The sequence below is a fragment of the Alternaria novae-zelandiae genome (assembly GCF_023758075.1).
Source record: "Alternaria novae-zelandiae strain BMP 2774 chromosome Unknown scaffold_15, whole genome shotgun sequence".
NCBI lineage: Eukaryota > Fungi > Ascomycota > Dothideomycetes > Pleosporales > Pleosporaceae > Alternaria > Alternaria novae-zelandiae.
Window position 1 is genome coordinate 623,815 of NW_026056975.1, and position 26,765 is coordinate 650,579.

General features: G+C 53.7%; 10 protein-coding genes across 10 annotated transcripts; 5 read left to right on the forward strand and 5 right to left on the reverse strand.

Annotated features, from left to right (window-relative positions):
* Positions 1-559: 559 nt before the first annotated feature.
* Positions 560-1,575, forward strand: J4E88_007390 (uncharacterized protein; the record flags this gene model as incomplete). The annotated part of the gene is made up of 2 exons (XM_049401007.1): positions 560-1,026; positions 1,098-1,575. 2 exons carry the CDS (start codon positions 560-562, stop codon positions 1,573-1,575), a joined length of 945 nt encoding a protein of 314 aa, XP_049253319.1.
* A 92-nt stretch (positions 1,576-1,667) lies between these two features.
* Positions 1,668-2,918, reverse strand: J4E88_007391 (uncharacterized protein; the record flags this gene model as incomplete). The annotated part of the gene is made up of 1 exon (XM_049401008.1): positions 1,668-2,918. One exon carries the CDS (start codon positions 2,916-2,918, stop codon positions 1,668-1,670), a length of 1,251 nt encoding a protein of 416 aa, XP_049253320.1.
* A 664-nt stretch (positions 2,919-3,582) lies between these two features.
* On the reverse strand, positions 3,583-4,267 carry J4E88_007392 (uncharacterized protein; the record flags this gene model as incomplete). Its single annotated transcript, XM_049401009.1, has 2 exons — positions 3,583-3,983; positions 4,264-4,267. 2 exons carry the CDS (start codon positions 4,265-4,267, stop codon positions 3,583-3,585), a joined length of 405 nt encoding a protein of 134 aa, XP_049253321.1.
* Positions 4,268-5,059: 792 nt separating this feature from the next.
* J4E88_007393 (uncharacterized protein) lies at positions 5,060-5,620 on the reverse strand (the record flags this gene model as incomplete). Its single annotated transcript, XM_049401010.1, has 3 exons — positions 5,060-5,349; positions 5,397-5,546; positions 5,614-5,620. 3 exons carry the CDS (start codon positions 5,618-5,620, stop codon positions 5,060-5,062), a joined length of 447 nt encoding a protein of 148 aa, XP_049253322.1.
* Positions 5,621-7,061: 1,441 nt separating this feature from the next.
* Positions 7,062-7,461, reverse strand: J4E88_007394 (uncharacterized protein; the record flags this gene model as incomplete). Its single annotated transcript, XM_049401011.1, has 2 exons — positions 7,062-7,273; positions 7,389-7,461. 2 exons carry the CDS (start codon positions 7,459-7,461, stop codon positions 7,062-7,064), a joined length of 285 nt encoding a protein of 94 aa, XP_049253323.1.
* Positions 7,462-9,329: 1,868 nt separating this feature from the next.
* J4E88_007395 (uncharacterized protein) lies at positions 9,330-10,374 on the forward strand (the record flags this gene model as incomplete). The annotated part of the gene is made up of 2 exons (XM_049401012.1): positions 9,330-9,809; positions 9,859-10,374. The coding sequence occupies 2 exons, from the start codon at positions 9,330-9,332 to the stop codon at positions 10,372-10,374; spliced, it is 996 nt and encodes a 331-aa protein (XP_049253324.1).
* A 6,099-nt stretch (positions 10,375-16,473) lies between these two features.
* J4E88_007396 (uncharacterized protein) lies at positions 16,474-18,335 on the forward strand (the record flags this gene model as incomplete). Its single annotated transcript, XM_049401013.1, has 2 exons — positions 16,474-16,881; positions 16,932-18,335. The coding sequence occupies 2 exons, from the start codon at positions 16,474-16,476 to the stop codon at positions 18,333-18,335; spliced, it is 1,812 nt and encodes a 603-aa protein (XP_049253325.1).
* A 1,142-nt stretch (positions 18,336-19,477) lies between these two features.
* On the forward strand, positions 19,478-20,704 carry J4E88_007397 (uncharacterized protein; the record flags this gene model as incomplete). Its single annotated transcript, XM_049401014.1, has 1 exon — positions 19,478-20,704. One exon carries the CDS (start codon positions 19,478-19,480, stop codon positions 20,702-20,704), a length of 1,227 nt encoding a protein of 408 aa, XP_049253326.1.
* Positions 20,705-20,804: 100 nt separating this feature from the next.
* On the reverse strand, positions 20,805-22,714 carry J4E88_007398 (uncharacterized protein; the record flags this gene model as incomplete). The annotated part of the gene is made up of 3 exons (XM_049401015.1): positions 20,805-22,141; positions 22,198-22,470; positions 22,558-22,714. The coding sequence occupies 3 exons, from the start codon at positions 22,712-22,714 to the stop codon at positions 20,805-20,807; spliced, it is 1,767 nt and encodes a 588-aa protein (XP_049253327.1).
* A 2,040-nt stretch (positions 22,715-24,754) lies between these two features.
* On the forward strand, positions 24,755-26,440 carry J4E88_007399 (uncharacterized protein; the record flags this gene model as incomplete). Its single annotated transcript, XM_049401016.1, has 2 exons — positions 24,755-24,867; positions 24,943-26,440. 2 exons carry the CDS (start codon positions 24,755-24,757, stop codon positions 26,438-26,440), a joined length of 1,611 nt encoding a protein of 536 aa, XP_049253328.1.
* Positions 26,441-26,765: the final 325 nt, after the last annotated feature.

A 26,765-nucleotide genomic window follows, 5' to 3' on the forward strand; every position in this document is an offset into this window, starting at 1 on the left:
TTCCTGCATCATCATGGCATTGTCGAAGTTTGCCTGTTAGTATGACCAAAGCAATGGCTCTATGCCAGAATGTACGGCATTGCTAGTACATACCTAGGTACGGTCGATCAAGACATCGAGTACGCGATACTTGTTTGAGCGATAGATTGCGAGTTTCCGTACGTACGGTACCTCTCACGCGATCATCGGAAAGCAGGCCAGGGTATTGGTATCGCTCTCTGAGCACATAAAGGCAAGAACGGACGCAAATATCGAGAAATTATCTCAATGGCTAGCATGCCAAAGTAGCAAACCAGACCATCTACACCCCCCACGGGCACAGCACCTCCCCCACTCCCCCAGACGAAGCTTGCTCGAAACAAGCTTGGCGGCCAAGACCCCGCACGCTTACCCTTCCCCAGCCTATCGCCATCACCACTCTGCCCAACTCTGCGCCGCGGCTGATGCTGGCGCGCCCGCGCAAGGGGGAGCGTCGTCGTGCCATGCCATCTCTCCCATTGCACCCTTCCCTAGGTACATACCACCGACATCTCCCCATCACCACCCCATCACTCCCTTAATGAAGCCCCCAAAGTCACTCCTCAGCCGCCTCCCCGGCATACGCTGGACACCGTCCGACATCCCGTCCACCTCCACCGACCCGTCGACCCCGAAGTCTAAAAGCCGGAACCCGTTTTCGCTCAAAGCCGCGCCGCCAGAGCACGGCACTGTGCGCCCGCGCGCATCCACCATCAGTCTAACGTCGGAACCGGATGTCGATATGGACGCGCGCACGCACGCGCAGGGCCAGAGCGACTTCTTCACGCGACTGCCGCTTGAGCTGCGGGAATTGGTATACGAACATGTCATGGGCGCGGAGATTGTGCATCTGACACTGAGCACGAAGAAGAAGCGGTTCGGCCATTTCCTGTGCGACAGCGAAGGGGATGGCGGGAGGGAGTACATGTGTCGCGTGCTGGTGTTTGGGAAGAAGGGCGCGAGGTTGTACTCTGGTGGGCCGACTGTGCTGAGGGCTTGTAGGCGCATGTATGTATTCTCCTCCTCTCTCCATCGCACTCACAATGGTATTGTGGAACTGACTGTATACTGCAATCTAGGTACTCGGAAGCGATTTCGTATCTGTATCGCGCGCACACCTTCTCCCTCCTCCACATCACGCACCTTCTCTACCTCCCCGCTTCGATCCCACAACCGCGCCTCAATTCGATCCGCACGCTACACCTGCGCTGGGCCATTCGCGCGCTGCCTTATATGAGTCGTGGTCCTTCGAATCGCGTCGTGTACCGCGACGATACCGCGAATTGGGAGAAAGCGTGGACGATAATAGCGAATATGCAGGGATTGAGGCATCTTCGGGTGATTCTGATGGATCCTAGCCCGCAATGGCTATGGCAGAGCGAGTGGATGGAGCTAGAGGATATGCTGCTGGACAGTGTGAGGATGGTGACGAAGCCACGCGACGCTATTGTCGTGCTGCCGTATCCGAGCTGTAGGACGGACTGGGACATGGGGGAGAGTACGGTAAAGCTGAGGATATTCGGCAACGCAAGTGATGCTTCGGAGGATGCCAAGTAAGACAAGATCACTTTGCTTTATTGCGAGCGAGGTTATTTGAGTGATGTAGGATATATTTCTTCCTTGTTAGGATCTATATAAGGCTGTGCCGTCTACAACCCCATGCAGTTGGCATAGTAGGTTACTGAGGCCGGCCAATCCGAGAACATACCGATGATGTGCACATCCTTGGCCAGTACATCGAGCACGTCGTACATGTCGCCATCGTTGTTAGTGCGGTTGGCAACGTACTGGTAGTAGTATCCACCGCCGTCGATCTGCAGCCATCCACCACGCTCAAATGACCACGCGATGATGTCCAAGTTGTGTTCCTGGCAAGCGATGGCGTACTCGGAAGGCACGATCTTGTTGTCATCATCCAATTTGGTAAGAGCGAACATAGCGGGCGCCATAATCTTAACACCACGAGCAGCGAGCTCAGGGATGCTGGCAGTAGCATTGGCATAGCCCTCGGGAGTATCAACGCGCTCGTCGAGATACACTGCCTGAATACCAAATTCAGGCTCGTTATCGATCCAGTAGAAGACGTCATCGGGCAGGAAAGACTGCAGCCAAACACGGCTCGGATCGATCTCGTACTGGCGGAACTTATCGACCAGATCTTGAGCATACGCCTCCTGTGTGTATCCATCGAAAGGCATCTCAACTTCGGGTGTCTTGAGCTCGGGCGCGTACTTCAGACCCCAGCTGTCGACCAGGGGAATGTATTCGTCGACCGTCATGAGCTTGGGGCAGTCTTGGGCGTATAGGTCAGAGCGGAAGTAGGGTGTGCCGTCCATGTATTCCTCTACCGTGGTGCCGTTGGGGTTGAAGCCATCCATCTTGCCGCATAGGGTACCGAACTCCTCCAAAGTGATGTCCGAGGTGCAGCACTTGACCGACGCAGCAGTGCCATTGGCGGCGGGCGAGAAGGGGGTCGTGCACTTCTCGGCGAGGGTAGTGTTGAGGATGTTGGTCGTGGTGTGCAAGTCGCATTGGGCGTGGCGGCAGACAAGCTGCTTGTCTTTGGTGAACGCAACATCGCATTCGATCAGGCCAGCACCCATGCGATGCGCAGCCTTGTAACTCTGGAGAGTGTGCTCAGGGAATTGAAGCGGCGCTCCACGATGCGCAAGGACAAAGTCCGAGGTCTTGAACTCTTGCTCCGAGCAGCTCTCCAGCTTCTCCTTCAACGGACTCTCGTCCATGTTGTCGACGAGGTAGTAAGGCCGGACGCCGACTTGGACGTTGAACTTGCTGTGCCCATGGCCATGACCATAGCCGTCTCCACGGGGAGCAACAATAGGTACAGCGGCAGCGGACGCGAGTCCGACGAGGACGGAGGTAGCAATGAAAGAGCGCATCGTGAGCAGATCTCAACCCCGAAGTATCCGGGAACCTGCGAGAGCGAACGGTTCCTGCAGGACAAGCATCCTGGCGGCCATGACGCTTCTTATCTGCGCCGGGAAAAGGCCAGAGCTGTATAACACCTCGGATAGATCAAAGACGCCGAAGTACAGGACGCCGCACGGTTCGAGGTGTTCGAGCTGAGCTGTTCAGCTACTGCACGTGGTGGAGCTACCCTAGCTCGAAGCTCTTGGCGGTGCATGATGGCGGACGGAGAACGAGATGGTTGTGGAAAGCTATACGGGACGAGTTAGATCGCCAAGCTGCCAAGTCCACGCCGCTTGTCACGTTGATCAACGATGCGATAAGATACGCGCGCCGGCACAGCGGGCGGAGCAAGACCTGTTCAAGCCGCTGGTGGGTGCTTGGGTGCATGGTTCCTGTGCGTCACCGTCATGTTGTGTCTTGGCTGCGTTTTGCTTCTTAGAGTCTTGTACTCCGACCAGGCGGTGACTTTGGCCCATCGTCAATCCGATTGGCTTTTGCGAGGTCGTTGTATCCCCTCGGCTTGAGTTTGGAGAAGCCCCATATGTTTTATGAGCATCCGTAATGCTCCATAGCCATTCCCGAGAAGCTGCCGTCTGTGTGATTAAGATCGTCCGAGAATCGTCCCTGGACGCGTCAGGACGCGCTACTTTCCTGGTCGTCCCTCTCTGGTAGTTGAAAGACGCAGTTGGATTCGCCGATATCGATATCAGTCGAGCATCGCCAATTTGGAAGAGTGATGACAAAGTCTCTGGGGGCCTTGATTTTCTTGACAGGCTGCAGAATTTCCTTGCTATTCTGTTCCCAGAATTCACCATAGCATCCCTGCCAGAGGTCGAGACAGAAGTACAACTTGATGTGCAATTTCTTGAGTCCAGTCATCTTACTGAGCCCATCCCACAATCTGTACCACTCAACTCGGTGATGCGCAGGCATCAGGTTGACCTGGAAGTATTGATTGCGATCAAGGTCCCATTCGATGTTAAGACTGCTGATTTGCACGATGCGTTGAGGCTGAAAGAAGTAGCAGAGATAGCCTGCTGTTGGAAAGTCTTCCAAGTCCGTGGACATGAAGAACTCATTGCTTTTGTAGAGATATTCGATACTTTCAGAATAACTAAGAACGGTTGTATGTTAGTTTTGTACTAGTACTGCGACTGTGCAATTACAATTGTATCTGACTCAACTTACATCTGCCGACACGTTCTTAGAAGAGGGAGTGCCAATTGCAGCTTCTGGCCGGGTGAACAAGGCATGTAGCAAAGGCAGTTTCGAAGTGTGCACCTTCGCGTCAATAGTTTCCCATCCAAAACTGACGCATGGATCGTCTGTTCTCCCAGAGCCATCTCATAGATCATGCGCCGAATCTCCAAAGGTAGTTTGCTCAAAAGCGCGGAGCGAGGCTGGGCCAGCGTCTTTTGGTCCTCTTGCAAGTCCCCTGAAATGGAAAGTGCGCGTCTGCGAGGTGTGGGCATCGTTGGCAGTACTATCTCGTGCGAGAGATTTCGTCTTCTTCCATGTCGACCAGGGCTCAGAAACACTAGCAAGCAACAGATGCAAGGCGCGCATACTGTCCACATGAGGCATTTGGATGTCTGCCAGACCACTGTCCGTAGGCAATTGCCCGTCTTTCTTCCGGCATTCTCCAGCTTACTCCGGAATCGATTTGGCATTGTCGCGTTGAGAAGAAGGCGCGGCAGTCGTCAAGGATGGCGATGACGACTTCCGTGGCGCACGAGCAGGCGGGTGAATGGCCGCGGAAAGCTCTCTGGCATCTGCAACGCCGCGATTGATGAACAAGGGGCTCTTCTCATTTGTCGATGCTACTCTAGTGGCGTCTCAGTCGTCGTCGAGACTGGAAGAGAGAGGCTACCTGGAGTGATCGTTGTGACCTGTGGCGCAGTCATGGCCCCACTTAGCGGGCAGCCACGATGACGATGACGTACTGGAACCACACGGAGTACGAGACACTGACTTTCTCTTTGCGTGCCGTTCACATACACATCTTACATCTTATGGGCTTCATATTCTTTACGCATGTAAGTTTCTCCAATTATGCTGAATTACTACCAGGAACAGAAGGCGCTCCAATCTTCCAAAGTTGCTGCGCACATCACCCCAAGTGCGCCTCCGCTTCTATCTCAATCTTCATCGTCTTATACAAAGCCACCACTTGCACTACTGTCATGAGAGGCCCATGCTTCTTGCACCTTTCCTTCATATTCCGGATGATCGGCTCCACAATCTCGTCAATCGGTACGGTAACGTAGATACGTGTCTTGTAGACCTGGTCCCAGCCCTCCCCACCAGCTTGACGAATAGCATGTTCGACGTTGTCGAAAGCTTGGTCAACCTCTTTCGAAAGATCGTCTGGGTACTCCTCGGTTGTACGATCCCAGCCGCCTGGATGTGGTCAACATCGGATAGCCTATACACTGTGGGCGACGTACCTTGGCCGGATACCTCGATGCGGTTGTCGATGCGGACCGCTTGGCTGTAGTTGAGATCCCGTTTTGATCGTTCACCGAAGCCGGGATAGTCGAAGTACTGGAGATGTGACATAGTGATCTTGTCAGAGATCAGGATAAAACTCCTGCGAGCTATACTAGGCGAAGCACGATGCGGTCTTTCGATCTGATGCGCGGCTACCTCTTATACTCAACCTACGTAGCATGATCACTCTAGAACTTCCCTCTCATGATGACAACAACTGTCGAGCATCACATTGCGGCGAAGACTCTGCCAAGAGGATATTTGTAAGCTGGGTTTAGGCGTCCTATAGGATTTTCTGCTACACGCAACCGCAGGCTCAACCCACTGCATGACAAGATCTTGGCCGATGAGTTTCGACGGCGCTGAACAACACCCTCGGTGTTTAGAGGCTTAAGTGCGTGGACTTAAGAGATGACATCCGCAAGCTTACGCAGCCAGCATAGTTTCATGAGACGGCCATTGGCTCTCAGGCTAGGAAATGATGGTACCGATATCCCTACAATCATTTCCAACGGGCTTCCGGCATAGTTTCCTTGTATACTACAATACCAGGTCTGCATGGGGGCAATTCTAGTATCAGTAGGTGCCGGAAATGATTGATATTTACGTTCAACAACGTAGCATGTGTTCCCCATCACGACCCATTGGGTGATCTGAACACATAGTTGACACGGTAGATCCTGCAACTATCACTTCGATAGTACAATTCTGACTAACATAAGAGTGTCACAGGTCAGACCATGATGAATACATCTCCAACGCGAACCATCGTCTACCACCACTCATCGAAATCATCATAGTAACCCTCGCCTCGCGGCGGAGATTCCGACCTCTCCCGCCCACCCCAACCACCTCCGCCGTATTGCGATCCTCCATACTCTTCGAAATCATCATAGTAACCCTGGCCTCGCGGTGGAGATGGAGACCTTACATTCCGACCACCCCCGCCCCATCGCGATCCCCCATACGGGCCATACCAAGAGCCTCCGCGCGGTGAGTCTGGATCCAAAGGATACGACATGTACGGACCCAAGTATCGCATGTCTGAGGACGTATGGTAAGGGATAGATGAGTTTTGGAGACTGCCGTTGCCTGGGCCCCAGGCTGAGTGGGAGCGAGCGTCGTAGGGGCGTCTGGTACCCCAGTCTGCGCCGTGGCCGAGACCGGTGACGTTGAAGGGGTCGTTGTTGTAGAAGGGGTTGTTGCTCATGTTTTGTGGTGTTGTTGTTGTAGATGGGGGTTGTTATGTGTAGGAAGATGTGTTATGCGAGGCTTAGTAGCAAGAGTGCAAGAAGCTTTATAGGAGGATATGGTGGATGTGTGTGCTGCTGGCAAGTCTAATTCCGGTATTGTACATAGACACGTTCGCGATGGCCTTCGTTCACTGAACACTTGACATGTTACCGCTCACATTCCAATATACCAACGTTTGGCGAATGCATCAATACACCATCATCCAAGTATACACCCAAACTGTAATCTGGGAGTCTACGTTGTAACACCTACACCTCACACGCCTGTTGTGTCGACGTCATATCCGCCGCCAACATCTACGCTGTTTCCTCTTGCTTGAATCTCAGCTTATGTCCTAGTCAGGCTTGTTTCATTCGTAGACGTACCCACTACTTCTTCGCAGTTCCTCCACCAGGAGTGAAAGAAGGGGCCGCGGCGTTCAAGCCCTTTGCAGGTGTAGCAGGCGAAGCCTTGTCGTTGTTGGTGTTGTTGTTGTCGGCTGATGGGTTCAATGCCTTTCCCCAGGCAGTCCCATTCTTGGGGTACGCGGTTGGCGCGCCCCAGTCCTTGCCGTGGCCGATACCTGTGACTTTCCGCCAATCTTCGGGGTTTCCAGACATCGCGGTTGTTGTGCGGGTGTTGGTTCACTTCTGTTACTGGGTAAGTAGACTGTTTGGTATAGGGTTTATATGGTGTGCGATCGTGGGTATACGTACCTGTATTTGCGATAGTTATTGTTGGAGAGTATCTTCCAGTGGTGGCTACGATCGACGACGAGAGAATGGACATTGCGAGTAGCTCAATGAAAGAGTCAGATGTGGCTTGATCTCGTGCGCATCACAGTAGTGAAGGGTAGCATTAGGCATGGTAAATTCACTGCTCGAACGATGCTAGGGCATGTGTGATGAGTGCAGTTCGCAGCCCGATTACATTAGTCTTCTATGTATCACATCCGCCAGCGAACATCTGGATTAAGCAAGCTCAGTCTAGACAACTACATGTCTTGATTCTGCTGAACGTCGGCTGCCTATGACAAAGCGCGATGATCTTCAACGACTTGTCTTCCTTTGTTTCACCCCTCAATTGTATTTCGACCACTCCTGGCTTCCTTATTCTTTGCAGCACGCCCTTCACATTCCCGTATGAGGTTGTCAATTCCCGCAACATACTCAGGCTGGTTCCTTTTCTCAAAAAACGTCTTGAGCGCGCGCAGGCAATCGAAAGTCTCCACCGGAACGTGATCTTCCCCCTTGTCTGCATCAATTATGCTTAGACAATCGTGAATGTACATCCGCGGCTCAGGCTTTCCTTCTTCTGGTATCATCATCCCATACATCAGAGTGACCAATGTCCTAGTCAAGGAAGCGTATTCTACTTCAAAGCTTTCGTGACGCGGAATGGGCTTCCCTTGGAGCGCAAAGCTGGTATTGTGTGCATATGGCTTGAGCATATTCGCAACGAACTGAAGCTCTTTGAGCACATACTCCCGCTTCTCTGCCGCTGATGCATCCTCTGGATATTTCCAGTCCATAGGTATAGCGCCCCCCGGGGTCTTGTTAATACTATTGTAGGTCGAAGTGTCCAGCCAGCTGAATACCATAGTAGGCTGCAACAAGGCCTTCTCCTTATCAGTCAGAGAGTCGAATGACATTGCCACCCGTTCAGCTCGAGCAGTTTTCTTCCAAATTCGCTCTGGGAGTAGGGACCTGGGGGGTAAAGATTGGATGAAGTTAGGGTCGTTGTTGAGTTTACGCAATGCCACAGCCTTCTCGTAATGAGATCTTTGTGCAGATCGCTCCTGAAGGTATGTTCCCGATACCGATACTGTTATATCGGACACAAGGAGCGGAGTCGAGAATCCAGTCGAGAAGGCTCCGAGCCGACCAAGTAGGCGATGTCCAATGGAGAGACTCCGTAAGCTCCTCATTCTGAAAGAAAGGAGCATACCTCCTATTCCACCAATAATATTAGAATCATCCCTCGTAAACCCCTGACTGCTTTGCCATATCTGAGATTTTGGGAGATTGATTCCTTCATAATGAAGGATGCTTCTTCTGATCTGACTTTCCCAGTGCGTCAACCAAGCTGCCAGAGGCGCAGCAAGAGCAAGAGAATAAAAGCCTGCTCTGGTAACAAAGTACGCAGATTTCGTCGGCAAAGTCAGCAAAGGGCGTCTGATGATCATCCGGCCCAGAAGCAGAGTCGCTGCCGCTGTTGGCCCTAATAAGACCAATGCAGTGGCAGTATTTGCAACACCAGGTTCTTCTGTCTTGGGAATAGCAGGATGTAGACCTTTTCATTAGTGAGAACCTATTTGGTGTGCAAAATTCGATGTAGTCGTCAACTCACCTGCACCCTGAGGCGGGAAAAGACGAACCATTGTCAAGGTTCATCTACGGTCATAGACCTTAAAATGAGGTTTTCGCTGATTTCATACAAGGTTCCAGCCAGTCTCTAGCACGAGCTGAAGCGAGGGAGCTGGAAGACCGTTTTGACGCGTGGAGTTGAGGAGCGATTGGAGATGCGGCGTGGTTGCACAAGTTAACATCCGCATGAGGCTAGATCCCGCGGACATGGCCGCTTACTCATCATCGAATCTTCGCATTCGCTCAACACCAACGAGCTCGTCGCCAGCAGGAAGATAGTCATCCACAGCCATGCCACCACGGCTAAGAGCGGTCCGAGTCGCCTCATCTCTTCTATTCATATGCTCGAGAGCACCCGCAGCGACATCGGTCGCCCCCCTCCTTGTGCCCGCCCAGCAGAGATGCGCATCCATTCTTTCCTCGCTCTCCGACAACGCAGGCGCCTACAATAAAAAGATCCGACGAGGTCGCGGTCCCGCTTCGGGAAAGGGAAAGACTGGTGGACGCGGTCAGAAGGGTCAGCATGCACACGGCAAAGTCCCCGCGGGCTTCGAGGGAGGTCAGACACCACAATGGATTACCAACCCCGAGCGAGGGCGGGGGAAGTACAACCCGTTCAAGGTCGAGATGTCACCCATAAACCTGGACCGGATACAGAGCTGGATTGACCAGGGGAGGTTGGACCCGAAGAAGCCCATCACTATGAAGGAATTGGCCAAGTCGAGGTGTCTGCACGGTGTCAAGAGGCATGGCGTGAAGTTGCTCGCGAGGGTAAGGAATCAATCGATGGTGGCTACGCAAATGCTAATTGTGGCCGTAGAATCCAGAGCAATTGACCACACCCATCCACATCGTCGTCTCACGCGCCTCCGCCGACGCTATCGCACGCATCGAAGCCCTCGGCGGCAGCGTGACCACACGCTTCTACTCTCCCACATCCATCAAGCGCGTCCTCCGCGGCGACTCACACCCCACCATCTCTATCCAAGCCTCGCCAGACCTCGTCTCTCTCACTGCGCGCTCCGCAGCCGCCAAGATCCCATCTCCCATCATCACCGCGCTCCAGACGGCCGCTGAAGAAAAGAAGAAGGAGGCTATGGTTGCTGTCATGAAGCAGATCGGGTCGAAATACAAGTACAGGCTGCCTGATGCGACGGCAAGAAAGGACATCGAGTACTACCGCGACCCAGCGCATAGAGGGTACTTGAACTACACGATGAAGGATGGCGAGAGCCCGTCTTTGTTCTTCAAGCCGCCCGGCGAGGCAAAGGACAGGAAGAAGCAGAGCGCGAGGAGAGACGCGGCCAAGGCCAGTGCGGACAACAAGCTGTTCTAGAGAGGGGCGATGGAGCATGTATCATACTATGTGTATAACGATCAGTTGGTCCCGCAAATATACCACTACAATACGTGGGCCCACAGTGCTCAGCCATGAATTGACTCATATCCGTCATGAACATAACATCAAGGATGGCCTGGACGCCTACCTTGCTGACCAACACGTTGTTTCCCCGCCACATGTGTGTAATTGAGGGGCTGAGCCATCGTGAGAATGAAGTCGTCATCCGGTGGGCAACCTAAGGCCGTGGCTGTGCAACTCAGCACCAGCGGCCGCGCAGCAACGCCGAATGCAGAGCTAGATAGTCAAACGTCAACACGAACAACAAAGACGTCAGTATCTATGCGCATGGCCAAGCCCAACAATCGTGGCGGTGTGTTTGTTAGTGAAGCAAACGTAACCGTCGGTGCCAATGCGATGCCCGTTTCAAACATCAACCACTATCGCAGTCATATGAAACATGTCGCACTGTCTCCATGGCACGACCATCGATTGAATTTGCGACGTGGCTCGAGCATGCTATTTGTGCTGAGACATGGGGGTTCTTGTTAGATCTGAGATGATGGTCATGTGGTGGAGACGCTTGTTAGTGCATGAGGTGACGTGAGTAAGTATCTTTGGAAAGTCGCTGATGCATCATCATGTGTGGAAACTGGTGGTGAAAAGTTTGGATATATGGGACTATCTGTCTGACTAGAGTGGTGCAGCTGTGTTCGCGGAAACATGGATGAGTGAAGCTGACTAGTATCTTGCACAGTGTACATGGACTTGTACCACGTCCGGATTTTGCTACCTTCCTTCTTGGGCTGTGTTTCCTTCTTCAATATACGAGTGTTCTATCCATTCATTACCTGTATCTTTCAAGATGTGGTCCCGAACCAATGAGAAGCATGCGTGAAGATGCTCGGAATCTTACTGCATTAGCATACCAACACCGAATGTATCAGACATGCTTCCAAGATGCACTTTGTTATTACGACACGACCGAATCGACGAGCTTCCTGGCCCAGGCGACGGTCGTTTTCACAGAGCGGAGCCCAATCTCGAACCCATCGGCGACGACAATGCCTGTTATGTTGGAACCCGGGAATCCTGACCAGGTAGCATGCGTGCCGTGGCATCTCCGTTTTCGCACCAGGGAGTTGTCGTCCAATGAAGCCATGATTAATAGATGGATGCCGGCAGGGATATAAGCTGTGTGGAGTCCGAACCTGTCAGGCAGTGCAGTCGGGGAAGGTGATCCCTTTGAAAGCATGCCACAACACTAGTAGCTGCAGTGAGAGACGAACGATGGAAGGTGATGATGCACATGAAAAGCCTTCGTGTCGGTGGTCAATCCCCGCGACGTGTCCGTAATCAGCATAGAATCCAGTTGGTCGGCACTCCGCTTGTGCGAGCCGGTGAGACTGTCTGCACGTCTTACGGATCCTTTGGGTCAACGGCTGCGTGCGGCGTTCTGCCCCATTTCCCTTTGTCCCTGCACAAGGCTGAGTAGTCACTTTGGGGATGCGCAGCGAGAACTCGACAGGTCGATCCGGAAGGCGCGCACTACTGTGATTGCACATAGTGGCGCAAGCCAAGGTGTCCTAATCCGCTCGGTGACATGCACGTGGTGCAGAGGATGTCTCGCGTTGAGGTGAGGAAGCGATGCGTCGCTTTTCCAAAGACAGCTGAACCGTATGTGTTGAGCGATGTACTGCAGCACCTAGACGGGCAAGCGCGGCCTGGGGTCCGTTCCGGCAGGTGCTTCCTGTACGCAGAGTTCGTTTGCATTGTCTGAGAGGGTTAGCTGCAATCGGCCCCTCGAACGGCAATCCAGAGTTGCTTCTGAGCACGGAAGGAGGTGTGGAGTGTGTTAGCCGGTTGCCTTTGTTGGTTGTTGCATGATGGTGGCACGATGACTCGCCGCGTGCGTCGAAAGCACCGCCAGATGTCCAAGCTGGAACATCGTTGTGCGAATCGAGCGCTAGGCAGCCGACGAATTGCAAGTCGTTTGCCTTTGAAGGAGTTTCGCCCGGCAATAAAGTAAAGAAGAGCCTAAGCTTGGCGAGCTAGTTTGACGTATTGTATTTGGAAAAGATAGCGAGGGTTTACCGACCTCGGAAGCATTGTCTTTGGCGCAAATAGATGGAGCCTCCTGCATGATACTTTGGTAGCATGGGGTGTAATAATAAGGTGCAACTTGGTCACACAAAGTTGGTTGGCGGACTGGCGCCTGAGTGGCTTCGCTAATGTGTTAATGAAGCTTGTGGCGTAACGCATACGGGACTTGTTGTCCTTCATGACAGTGTCAGCCGCGGGATAGATGATGATACGGGTCAGCTGTGCATCGGGCAGACTAGTATGGCCTCGTGGATCGGTACCAACGCCCTTGTACATATTCACATTCAATCTCCGGTGGGAAGTAGCAAGTATCGGTACCCCTTGGATAGAGCCTATCTTCCCGCATTACGTCCTGGCCGGTCAGCATGCTGTAACACTGTCAGACGAGCGGTATTGCAGCCCGAGTGCAAAGTGGTTGCGTCACAATACACCTTGGTAAATGTCGAGAGGATCACATCTAGGCATAGCAAGGGATCCATCATCCGGGTACGGAGGCCTTGAGGTTGGGTCGCTGGTTGATTACGGCGTGCTCGCTCTAGAGCGTGGGGTTGCGCAGTGCTCATTCGTTGGGAACCGTCTGACCTACTTCTTTCAGCACAAGAGAGCGGGGAACTGGATATGGATCTGAGGACGCCGCAAGCCGTGTCGAAAGGCTAAACTCGACCCACTGGACTCGTGTGGCAAAGAGGTACAAGATCCTGAGTCGGCATAAGACTTGTTGCAGTGTGTGCGTCTATCGCGTTCTGCTTTTGCAGCTGGGCCGCTAAGGCCGGTCGCAGACCGGAATTAATGAGCCGTAGCCAAGCTGCATCCATCGCACTTCGTGATCGCGACCGTTCGGGCACAGGGTCGTGAGAGCATGGTAAAAAAAGTCTGCCATATCGCGCGCCAGCCAAGCACTTGCGTGCTCAAGCTGGCGCCAACCATATATGCTGGTCTCGGCTGAGTGGTTTTCGCAGATGTCTTGTGGCCAGGTTGCTGCGCATGATGAAATGCACTAGAGACACATCCATGGAGCTGCACTGCTCGGCAGGGTCAGTTGTTGAAAGGCAAACGATGGAGTCAATCGACGATAGATGATGCATGGTGTAATGTACGCGTGGTGGAAGCGCGGTACGTCTCAGCGCGCCATGGCCAAGCTAATAGATGTGCCGTGAATGGTATAGGCTGGGCAGGACGGTAACGAGTCGTTGGGGCTCGTATAATCGTGTAATGGTGAGGAAAGCGGTGCCGAGTATCGTCCGTCCTCTCCGTACTACGCCCCCCAGCCTTCCGTGGAAGGAGCTATTGCCCTTTCTGCGCCAAAATAGTCACCATTCATCTCCACACGACGGTCAGGACGCTCGGTCAGACGGGATCGCTGTCGAACGTGGATTCTGGACATACGGGCACTGCAGGCGATGATGCACAGCGGCGAAGTTAGTTTCGATAGAGCCATGACTATTGCAGCGCCGTGGAGGACCTTGGGCGGTCGTATCACGCGCATCAGCGAATCGCCAGCCGAGTCGTCCAGGCATCCCGAGCCTCCCGTTGGCATGGAGCAACGAAGGGGCGTGTTTGAGATGTCGCCCCTCACACCGACATCGTACCGATGCTATAGGAGTAGTTTGACGGGCGGTGGAGGGCTAACCAGCATGTGGAATGCATCCATGCCGGGTGGTTGCAAGCAATCGCCATCCATGTGTTAATAGAGGTGATTACGTGGGCATCTTTTTTTGCAGAGAGTGACGACGGACCGAGCACGACCCACACCCCTGCTCATGTACTGTACGTATGACGGCGCTCGCTTTGCTAAGCTCCACCGTTCCAACAACAACCTCATTGCATTGCGAAGCAGGATCACCGGCGGCACAGACTCTGCTCAGTGCTATCGATAGATTACGGGCTGCGTATCCCTTGCTGCTCTGGCCATGTGTAATTCCGTCACGGTTTCACGGTTAGCGCTGCTGGCCAAGCAAGCGACTCGATAAGCAATCATGCTTCACGACGCCGGTGCTAGCTGGACGGGTCAGCAAAGGCAACCTTGGAACTGGACGCGGATTGCAAGATTTGCAAGACTTGCAACACAGGCGTCCGGGACAGGTGGATGCACCCAGCAAGCCGCAGGCCCCCGCAACAGCTATGGCCGGCCTGATGGACGCGCAAGGTGATGGAATGCAGCAACTGAGGCGCGCGCAATACCCGAAATCGTGTTTCGTCAGGGGCGTTGCAAAGGCGGTTCTGCAGTGCAGATTGCCTCAACTTGGAGTGCACGCAACACGTCGCCGGCCGGTCTCAATAACAACACTGTGTCTAGCGTCGGGGTGCCTCATACTTGCCATTCGCCGGAAGCATCGGAACCGAGGGCTGCAGCGGTCGGGCTCCACATGATTGGAAGTCATTCAGCAAAATCATCTGCAAAAAAAAAAGAGGATTGCTGATCAGCAGCGCTCGCGCAAACTTCAGCATGGGAAGCTTCGCGTTGGACAGGGTTCGGGCTCGGATATAGAGCATGCTTAGGGAAAGGTAAGACGGCGATTTGGCTAACTAGGGCGGGCTGGCTGGGCGACTGGTTCGTGTCGCTTGCAGTCTGGCAGCACAGCGGCGCCGTCCAGTCTGCCACACTGAGTCTCGCCATTTGCTATGCGTGCGCTTGCAGCAGATGCTTTTTAGATGCCTGAGGGCGGCAAGCGGGCAGCAGGTGGTCAAACACGGCATGGGCGGGACGCTGCACGCGTATAGTGCCCTTCCAGACCGCCCAGGCTGGGGGTCGTCACTGGCGATTACCGGTCGTCTCATGGATCGTGATGGAGGTCTGCCGCTTACGGCAATTCCTGCTGCTGTTGGCAGCGTTTGGAGGTGCCGTCTGCGGCCACCATTCGTGGTGGGTGCTCCGCCTTGGCCGGTGCAGCTGGCCGCGATGCGCAAGGGATCTCACCATCTCTGATCAGTCGTCGTGTCTGAGACGGCAGCGCTCCGTGGAGGCAGCAGGCCTACCATGTAGGCTGCAGCGAGTTGATGAGGCCCACCAGCGCTATCGTTTCTTCGTTTGTGGCCGGATGGTGTCCCACTGTCGCAGTGCGCACTGGGCAAGGTCGTGTGTGGTGGGGGGAATCATGGCTGAAGCCCCTCTGGACGCGCACCATGCATCGCCTGAGGGGCCGCCGCCCAATCAGCGCGCGCGGGAGTGCTGAGGCTGTATCGCGCGGCGCAGCTGGTGCTGGGGTGGTTTGGCGCAGGGATGGATTATTCACGACGCTCGTGCTGGACTTGTTGTAGTAGCAGTAATTAGCCCGCGCGGCTTGGCTGCTAGTCGCGTCGGTCGCTCCTGCCTTCGCGGCGAACCCCCGGTCGCGGTTGCTTTGTGCTGGCGGCCGTGCGCCCCTAGCTCCTTCCAGGCGCGGTTGATGTCAGAGCGCGGCTTCTCCTTCTGGGTCCTGGATCAGCCTCTTGGGGCGTTCCTCCTACCCTGCTCGCTCCTGCCTGGAACCTTCCGAGCCTTCACGACTCCGTGTGTGTGAATTACCTATGTTTTATTCAAATCCAACGGCCCCAAGCCATGTCTGCCATGCCAGCGTGCGGGCCCCCGACAATCCGCCTCCCTACAGTCACAATCACTCACCACCATTACCCACACCCAACACCAAGCCGCTCCCGGTATAGCACCACACGGCCAGGACGCTCACCGGGCCTGACGTCTCTTTATTGTGTCCCTCTGCACTCTCCTTTGCCAAACCCTCTCCTCCTACAAGTCTAGTTGCAAGCGTCGTTGCCGTGTCCCGGATATAGCCTGGCTTTGATTGGCCTAGCTCCTGCTCCCGTCCACAGGCCAACCTCTCCGTCGTCGACATCCTCCTGCCAAACCAAGGTTGAGTGAAGAGGATAGCGTGCAAACAATAGTTGCTGGACATGACCGCCTGCTCACATTGACCTCGCCGCCTTTCACCACTCACCTCACCTCACCGTCTCCGTCCTCTTGCCGTCCACATGCTCGAGCTACAGCTCCCTCGCCCAATGCCTCACGCCCTGCCGCGGGAGCCTCCCTTCAACCTGTATGCCACGGCACCTCGCAGCTCCTCCAAGCTCGACGCCACGATGCACCTTCCCTACCCAAGTCTCTCACACGGCTATGAGCAAGCCCCCCGAGCTCCCCTCACACCTCCAGAACTTCCCGGCTCAGCAGTGAGGGTGGTCTCACTACCGCCGAACCAAGGTGCAGGGCATCAGTACGGCTACCAACTGCCTGCAATCGGCAACTCCAGATCAGCAGCAGCTCCACGAAGTCCCAGCCCGCCAAGGCAACAACCACAGGCACAAGAGATGGCTCAGACACCGAGGAAGAAGTACACCATATCACCAAACCTCAAGATTCCACCGACCATCAGCACGCCACAAGAGGGTCTTCCTCAATTAGCAGCAGAGGTAATTCCAGGCCCCATCATCTCACCGGCAACCACTAACCAACCATTTAGGTTACATGTCTCTTCTGGTTCGAGAGCTCGGCCACGCTCAAGCAAGTACTTGATACCGCTTCACCACGCCAGCCCATGCAGCCGCTCGTTCCCGATGCACATCCTACAACTGGATTCAGGAAGTGGGTAGCAACCATCTTGACGACCACACAGGTTGCCCAAAATGTCATTCTCTTGGCACTGCTTTTCATCTACAGGCTCAAGCAGACCAACCCCACAGTCAAGGGAAAACCTGGCAGCGAATACCGTCTACTGACTGTAGCTCTCATGCTCGGCAACAAGTTCCTCGACGACAACACGTACACGAACAAGACATGGGCCGAGGTCTCGGGTATCTCGGTACAGGAGGTGCACATTATGGAGGTCGAATTCCTCAGCAACATGCGATACAGTCTTTTCACATCAAAGGAGAAGTGGAACGAGTGGCACGGTATTCTGGGCAAGTTCGGAACCTTCTTCGATCGAGCATCCAAGATTCCGGCCTCCGGCGCTGTAAGCCCAGTCGGTCCTCAGAACATGCTAGGCCTCCCGCAGAACTTTGTTCCTTCACCACCAACCCAGCAGCAAACGTCACCACCGACTACGATGATGTACTCCCCGAGCCACATGGCATTCTCCAATACCCCGCTTTTGCAACCACAGGCCACGTCGGCCACGGTATCCCCGATCGGCGCCCTTCCGGAACTCGGACCCATTCAACGCAAACGCAGCGCTGATTACAGTATCGAGCCCCCAATGAAGCGACAGGCCCATGGATTTGCACCTGGCCCCTACAGCAATGCACCTCCGATTCCGACCCTGCAGACGCCCGTCAATAGGTCATTCGAGCCACCACCATCCGTGAATCGCTTACCCCCTCTGCCAAGTCTTTCGATACCTCCACCTCAGCAGATGCCGCCGACCCAGATGAAGAACTGGTCAGACCTTCCGCTACCAGTTCCAGGTGGCCGCTCCATGGCCATGGTGTACCCTCCGCCCGTCCAATGGCAGCAACCGACTAGCACACCAACATCGTCGGCCCCACCGCCTTACGCCCACAACTACACACCCTCTACCGATCAGTCTCGTCAGATTAGTCCTTACCCACAGTCTGCAGGTTCCTCTCCAGTAGGCGCCTTCCCGGCAACGGGCTCAAGACAATTATCGCCATCCCATTTCCTTAATCAGCGCCAGTCTCCTTATCGACCGGTTCGTACCGTGCAGACACTACTTGTGCCTCCACCTCAGACATCCATTCACAACCCTGCGAGGAACATCAGATACGACCAAATGCAGTATCAGCCTCTGGGCCAACCGATGACTGACCGTCGTTCCGGCCTCCTACCATACATGGACCGGAGTGCATGGCCTGAGACCAACCAGTTCAACCAACTTCCTGTTCCTCAACAACCTGTGTTCAGGTGAACGGCCACTCATTACCTTCGTGTAACAACTTTACGAATTTTCTGGGCTTACATTGATTGCCCATCCTTTAGTCCAGAGGACATGATATTTGCTGCGTTCGAGCGTGCATTGCATTGGGTGGTTCTTTCGGTGAGCATTTCATTGATCAATAGATTTGATCAGCACTTTCTTTACAGTACCATTGCATCAACAGGCGTTATTGTATATGTAGTCTTTTGCCTGATCGATACTTTATGTGTTCGTGTTCCAGGGCTTGATATGATGGCGTTCCGAGAGCCCGACTTGCGTAGGCCCGAGTCCAAAGATTATTGCGTGCGAAGCACCAATGCATTAGAATAGCAAACCCTCAAAGGGTGTATAATCCAAAATAAAGTACAGCTACCTCACTCTTACATTATACATTTCTCGTAGTGCCATGCAACGACATGACATTGTTAATCCCCTTCTCTTGTGGTTCATATGACGGCTGCTGGCAACTGTGAGATCACATGATCATTTCTGCAAGGTTTTAGATCCACGTGAAACCGTTGGGTTTGACTCTAAAAGACTTAGAATCAGCGTAGGTTCATGAGTTGAATATAAGATAGTCTAAGTGGACGTTCATATGCTATCCAGGTAGTACACAATTTGGTAGATATCATCATGCTCAAGCTCGGTGCGTGAGTCCAGGTACATATCCTTCCCTGGATGTCTAGGGTTATTTGGTACCAGAATCTAAGACGAAGTACCAGTCTATGGCATGAAACCGATCAATCCGTCCCTAAAAGCTGCATAGGTTGACGATCCTATGTTGGGTGGGGATCTGAGTGGGCGGGAAGTGTGTTAGTGGCATTTTAGGAAGACAAAACAAAATGTCTATTTGCGCATAAAATTAATAACAACGCAACTGACGGATATAGGACGGTAGAACTGAAATATATCGTGAATGAGGAGGGCGTAAAGGGTTTGCAGTCGTTCGTAGACTTGTTCACATGTAATTTGTTGGCTACGGAGTGATTTTGGGAAACTTGGTACATCACGAAGTGCGTCGTACAGCCTTACGCGCGCCAAGCCGCTTGCAAGAGCCGCGGCAGCGCGTTGACGGTTCACTCCAGGTTTGCACATTTCCTCTATACTCCGTCCCACCTCTGCAAACCGTAACTATGCCGCCACCAAAATCCAAGAAACTCACCGCGCAACCCGTGCGAACGCGCCAATTCGCCGGCAAACCCACAGCTGCACCCGAACCCGAAGAACGCTCGAGCTCAGAATCAGAGTCGGAGGAGGAACAGCCAAAGCCAAAACCTTTTGCGAAACCAAAGCCCGCGCCCATCGCATCGTCGTTTCCCAAGTCGGCGCTCAAAGCAAAACTTGCGTCGCGGCAGAAATCCGAGGCGGAGCGCAAGGCGCTAGAAGACGAGTTCGAAACAGAAAGCGAGGAAGAGGAGGGCGGCGAAGATGGCAGCGGGAGCGAAAGCGGCAGCGGCAGTGAAGAAGAGTCTTCTGAGGAGGAGTCGAGTAGCGAAGAAGAGGCACCGAAGAAACTACTGCGCCCAGTGTTCCTGAAGAAGAACGAGCGGAACAAAGTCGCACCTGTCAAATCAGCAGAGGAGATAGCGGCAGAAGAGGAAGCGCGGCGGCAGGAGCAAAACAGAGCGCTTGTACAGGAGCAGGTCGAGCAGCGCATAGCGGAAAAGGCAGCGGGCAAGAAAGACTGGGATGACGACGTGGAAGACGCCGACATCAACGCCATCGACGACACAGACGGTGTAGACCCCGACGCCGAATATGCCGCCTGGAAGCTGCGCGAGCTCAAGCGCATCAAGCGCGAACGTCTCGCGATCGAAGAAGCCGAAGCAGAGCGCGCAGAGATCGAGCGCCGCCGCAACTTATCCGCCGCCGAACGCGAAGCCGAAGACCGCGCCTTCATTGAAAAACAACAAGAAGAAAAGGGCGACCGTGGGCAAATGCAGTACATGCAGAAGTACTTCCACAAGGGCGCCTTCTTCACAGACGAGCTTAAAGAACTGGGCGTGGACCGAAGGAACCTCATGAACGCGCGCTTCGAAGACGAGACGAATCGCGAGATTCTTCCCGAGTACATGCAGATCAGAGACATGACAAAACTGGGCAAAAAGGGTCGGACACGCTATAGGGACATGAAGACCGAAGATACCGGCAAATGGGGTGACTTCGGTGATGACCGGCCGCGGAGAGACAAGGGCGACTTCGGTGTCGACGAGAGATTCAGACCTGATGCTTATGGCGGAAGAGATCGGGATAGAGAGGGCCCTTCTGGCGCAAACGCGAAGCCACTTGGCGAGAGGAAGAGGTTCGGCGACGATCACGACCGGGACAGTAAGCGCCCGAAGATGGAAGAGCGGGCTTAAAGCGTGTGATCATTATCATTTTGGCGTTGACAGCATTGGGCGGCGTACTAGCATCTACGGAACATGAATATCATACCCACCGACTTCAGTTGTCGGCTCATTACTCTTCACGAACCCTCTCGTACGTTCCCCTTCCCTGGGCATCTCCGTCTGCCATCGCGCGCGCATCCTCTCTCCCCTTTTCCACATCCAACCGCCACAGCAGCGGTGCTGGTAGTACCACCAGGACCGCCAGGAAGATGAAAGCCGGGCGTATCGTGGCGGCCTGGTCAACGATGAACCCGACAAGAGCTGGGCCGAATGCACTGCTACCCTTATCCGTAACAGCATACAGCGCAAAGAACGCCGCTTCACTGCCCTCAGGTATCAAAGGCGCGTAGACGGACCGCGCATAAGAAGAGATTCCACCCATTACTATCCCATGAATGACGGCGATGGGATATATCTCCCATGCTTTCTGCAGACCAATGAACCCCAAGCTCTTGAACATGGGTATGTATCCGAGTAAGCCATAGAGAGGGATGATCTCCATGCCCGCTACACAACACAGTAGTACGGTCTTTGGCTGTAGAGCAAAGCGCCGTTGCACATGCGGCCATGCAAACGCGCCTACAATACCAGATCCGATAGATGTGATGGACAGTAGCGCGATGGCAATGGTACCCATGTGCAACTCAGTGCGTGCGAAGAGGACAGCCGTTCCAGAGATGGTGGCCACGGCATCCGACAATAGGAACCACGATATCAGGAAAAGGAGCGTCTGCCGTAGCTTTATGGCTCTCCGGAGCGTGCCGTAGAAGCTGCGCAAGGAGAAGGACGTATAGAACAAAAACGTTCTTATCCTTGACGACGACTTTCCTCCGGCAAAGCTCTGCGCAGTCTGTGTGGGTAGGGGTGGACCTGGTCTTGGACGTAGCCACAACAGTGTTGGGATGGAGAATATAGCCCACCAGAGACCGACCATTAACAGAATCATACGGATGGAGAGACTGGGCGACGTTTTCGACAGAGCCGTTTTGTTGAAGAGAACTATGATCAGTATACTAAGGATCTGGACGAAGACTGCGGCCATGTAGCCATATCCCACGCCTTTACTAGAGATTTGCGCGCTTCGTTCTAGATCTCGCTTCAACCGATCGGGGTCAAAGCGGGCGTGCGTGGAAGATGGTCCATTGGCCGGGTTCAAGGACTCCAGCTCGACATCTGAGGCGGAGTCGGAAGATGACGATTTCCCAAGCGTATTGTTATCTGGATGATTGGCGACAAGCAGTGGCAAGAATGCGTTTAGCAGGACGAATGAACAGCCTAGACTCGAAACTCCGACGATGACTAGAATGGGAGCGAGATAGTATAGTGATGGTGATATGAAGATGAAAAGACAGCTGGCTAGTGAGCCCATGTATGATGTGAACATGAGCATCTTCTTCCGGTATGGGCCTTGGTAATATGTCAGTCCTTGTTACATATGTGAGATATTGAGTATGATGACTTACCATGATCGGCGAAGGAACTGAAACATATCAAGACCACTGCTTGAAGTAATACAGCCGTAGAGAACGTGTACATGGCGAAACTACTCGTCGACATTTCCCTCCCCAGGTATCTCACCATGCATTGCTCAGAGTCTCCTCCGGCTTTCTGGTCTGCATCGTCGCGTATCCGGAGTTTTCCGGATGCGGTATGGTCGACACATGGCTTTGAGTGATCGGAGAAGAAGACGCCATTTTCTCGTGCGAGTTGCTCGAGGATGACTGGAAGGAATGCGCCTTGAATTTGTGAGTAAGACGTGAAAATTGATACATGTGTATGGTGGTGGTTGTGTGGGCTGGGTGAAAGAGAAGGCTATGACGTACCGACTGCGACTACAGCGAAGACTTCGGCTGCGATTGGGTACGCATACCAAGCCTTCAATTCGCGATCGGTAGTAGGGCTCGTGTCTTCGCCTTCGTATTTGATGCGCGGGCTGGATACGAGCGTGTCGTCATCGTCGAGGTCGTCATTAAAAGACATATTTGTTTGTTGTTAGGGTTTTCGAGAGTCACATTGGATAGAGCGCTGACTGTTTGATCGATTCCGATGGGTGCCGGGCTCTTGCCGAGTGGGTCGCGGGTGGTGGGGCGGCTTCCAAGAACGAGGCTTATCATGCCAGGAGCCTCATTCTTCTTCTGCTGCGCTGGGAAGCTGCGTTCCGACAGGAACTCCTTTATTCTTTTGAAACACCCTACAAAAATGATAAAGCATATTCCGTTCAGTGTCAGGATAGGCCCATCTAGCTGGACGCCGTGTTTCAATGACGCGTTGCATCATTGACTTTCTATTAGCGTCATGGAACCGGCTGCAAGCTTCACGCACAGAGCCTTTGGCTCCCAGAAGTATGCTGATTGAGATGTACGTCTGCCTGCTCAGTGGTCTTCTTACAAACGATCAATCTGATGCTTGACTATGGCAGTTACTTTGCGAAGCCGTCGAACGACTTCTGACACTCCACGAGCGAAGCGAAAGATCAATGCCGCACCTAAAACACGCAAGCCTTCAGCAAGGACGCCCACCCGGGTAGATACCGAAGACCACCCAGTCGTCATCTCAACACCCCCCGGTTTTCCTTTTGAGCTCCAGCCTGCAAAGTATGGCCTCATTCAAGAGCGTGTATGCGACAGCTTGTATGCATTGGTAGTCCAAGCGATCCTATGGAACCAGACACGGGGCCAGATGGCACGTCCAGTGCTCTTCAGTTTACTCGTAGCCTATCCATCGCCAAAGGAGCTCTCCACCGCATCTCTCGAAGATCTGACAACAATGTTACAGCCCATAGGCCTCCACCGGATTCGAGCGGCCCGCCTTATAGCACTGGCTGAAGCCTGGCTTTCCGCTCCTCCGTGTAAAGAGCGAAGGTACAGGAGGTTACATTATCCTGACCGTGGATGTGGTGCAGATGTCAAGCCAGGAGAGATCTTAGGGCCTGACGACGATAGAGAAGGCTGGGAGGTTGCGCACCTGCCGGGCATGGGTGCGTATGCGCTTGACAGCTATCGCATCTTCTATCGCGACCGCCTGAGGGGCATCAAATCTACGAGCGGTGTTGAGCCCGAATGGAAAAGAGTTGTGCCGACCGACAAGGGTAAGTTCTGACTGTACGAAGTGCATGTGAGACATATACTGACTTCGTACCCCTACCTCTGCAGAGCTGATACCATATTTGAAGTGGAGGCGGGAAGAAGAGCGTTGACGACTAAATCGCGCGAACAATACACTGTCTCTCCATCCGTACGGCCTGACAGGCCGCTATCAGGCAATCTTGAGCGTACAGGAATGTTCGTATTTACCAGAAAAGCAATGCTAGCTCGCACAGTAAATCGTCGAGACGCTGTCATGTGCTTCGTCCTGGCGCGCGCGTTGACAAGTCGAACCACCATTTCGGAATCCGAACAACAAATCACCACCACCGCTACCCCGCCAAAACGCTCTTGTAGGAATCTGGAAGTTCTGAGCGAGCCGAATCAAATTAGACATGCAAGCGTCACCTCTCTGACCACCAAAAGATTACTGGCGCATTAGTTGCTTTTCATGGTTGCTACAATGTAAGCTGTGCGACAGTAGGGGACCAGTTAGGAAGCTGTAAGCGACGCACGGGAAAACGTTGAATGCAAGGCGTACGCACCAACTTTGGCCAGATCGGCTGCGGGTAAATGACGATTTGGCAAGATCTCTCATCCAAACGACAACGGCCGTAAGCATCGTTAACATACCTCGGCGTCGGCGCAGCAATGCTACCACGCGGCACAGAATGCGTTCACTCGAGTCGCTTCACACACCAAAATAGAGAACCGGGAAGTGACGATGATGAAGTGAATGGCATAAGAGGGGCGGGTGTATCGTCACTTCTGCGTTTGGTTATCCCGTGCTAGGACGCGCCTGACCTTTGTCCCCCTTCCACGTCGAGGCACGTACACAGCAAGCTCGCCTAGTCCACGCGACTACTTCCCCCACAACCTTCGTCGCGAACTACCCAGACACACCAAGATGGACGTTGAAAAACCCTCCAGTACGCCAATGGCTCTGGAACCCCTCAACATCACCGACGATGAAGAAAAACGGGCTCAGTCGACTATTGGACCCGAGACCACCTCCAGTCCTACTACTGCGCCGGGAATTGCAACATGGAAGTTGGTGTGCTTGTATATTAGGTAAAGGTACCGCAAAATCTCACCATGTTCATCTAGCTAATGCGCACTGCCTAGTATCTGCATTGGCCTATTCCTCTCGTTTCTGGATACATCCATCATTGCAACTGCCATATACACAATCGGGGTCGACTTCCAGTCCTTATCGAAGGTGAATTGGATTGCCTTGTCCTACACACTTGCCTACATTGGCTGCACCGCCATCTTCGCAAGCCTCTCCGATGTAGTCGGTCGCCGCAACGCCTACCTCGCCGCCTATGTCATCTTTCTCGCCTTTTCAGTCGGCTGTGGCTTCGCTCAATCCCTCGAACAGCTCATCGCTATGCGTGCGCTACAGGGAGTCGGTGGCTCGGGCTTGTATTCAGTGGGCTTCGTCATACTGGGTGAGATCAGCCCGCCGCGCGTGATTGGTATGCTGGGCGCTATGGCAGGAGCCATTATTGCGATGTCGGGAATCTTGGGGCCAGTGCTGGGCGGTGTCATCACCAGCTACACATCCTGGCGGTGGATTTTCTGGATCAATGCCCCGATCGGAATCATTCCTTTGATCCTTTTCGTACTGGTTTGGTCCAACGACGCCCTTATTCACGGCGTTAGTCGTCGCAGATTCAAACAGGTCGACTTCCTAGGCTTCCTTCTCTTGGTCGCTGCTTCCGTGCCCTTTGTCATTGCGTTCCAGCAAGCCGGCATCCATGTCCTCATGAACAGCTCCATCTGGTCGTCTGCCCTCTTCGTTGCTCCGCTCATCGTTGGTGTGCTCTGCTTTGCCGCACTCTTCACTTGGGAGTGGTTTATTGCAAGACGTTGGCCTGACGCGATTGCTGCACTCTTCCCAATGCGACTAGCCAAGAACAGGGTCTACATGTCTGCACTCGCTACGACGTTGTTGATAGGCTTCCCCTACTTCGTCATCATATACTCGCTGCCAACGCGCTTCCAGGTCGTCAACGGGAAGAGTGCTCTTGGATCTGGTGTCGCTTTGCTACCAATGCTTGGTTCTTCTGCCATCGGATCGACTCTCGCTGGTGCGGCGTCGAGTAAGAAGAATAACACGTTTGCGGTCAATGTCATTGGTGCTGCCCTTATGCTTATTGGAACCGCAACCTTGTCTACACTCGATAACACTTTCGCCCCTCAAGCTCGAGCCTATGGTCTACAGGTTTTTGTCGGATTGGGTTTCGGATTGACAGTCAGCAATTCGACTCTACTAGCTGGCATTGAATCGGAGCCACGCGACACCGCAGTCGCACAAGGCCTGATGGCGCAAGTGCGTGTGCTAGGGGGTAGCGTTGGTATTGCCGCGTCAACAGCTATCCTGGGCATTAAGGAGCGTCAAGAGCTTCTCGACCCACTGATTGTAGAGGGCGCGCAGTTGGAGTCACTTGCTGAGTCTATGCGGACCCTTCCTCCCAACAAAGTTTTTGCTATTCGCCAGACATACTCAGATGCTTTCAACGAGACACTTGTGGCTTGCGCAGTTATCAGTGGTGTGGCCCTCCTGGCGACGCTCGCAGCGTGGCGGAAGCATCCAACTGCTATGAGGAATAGAACATAGCACCTGGTCCGACGATGGGAGGTTTGCGCGCCCATGCGCACGATGCAATGAGCTCGTCCAAATGGAAAGGTGTCAAGGGCATGAGTCTGATTTTTCTGGTTCACGCGAACTGCCGTGACTTTGGGAGGCACTGCGGCTAGCCATCACTCACAGCAGGAAGGGCTCTGTCCCTGCCGGACCAACCAGGGCTCTGTCTGTAGGGCCAGCTACTCAATTAGGAAATCTTTTCAAAAACCGTGGAATGCGGTGAGGAGGGCACTGTGGGTCGCTGCTCCTGTGGAACGGGACTTGATTGGCTCGACAGGGACAGCTACCCGATTAGGAA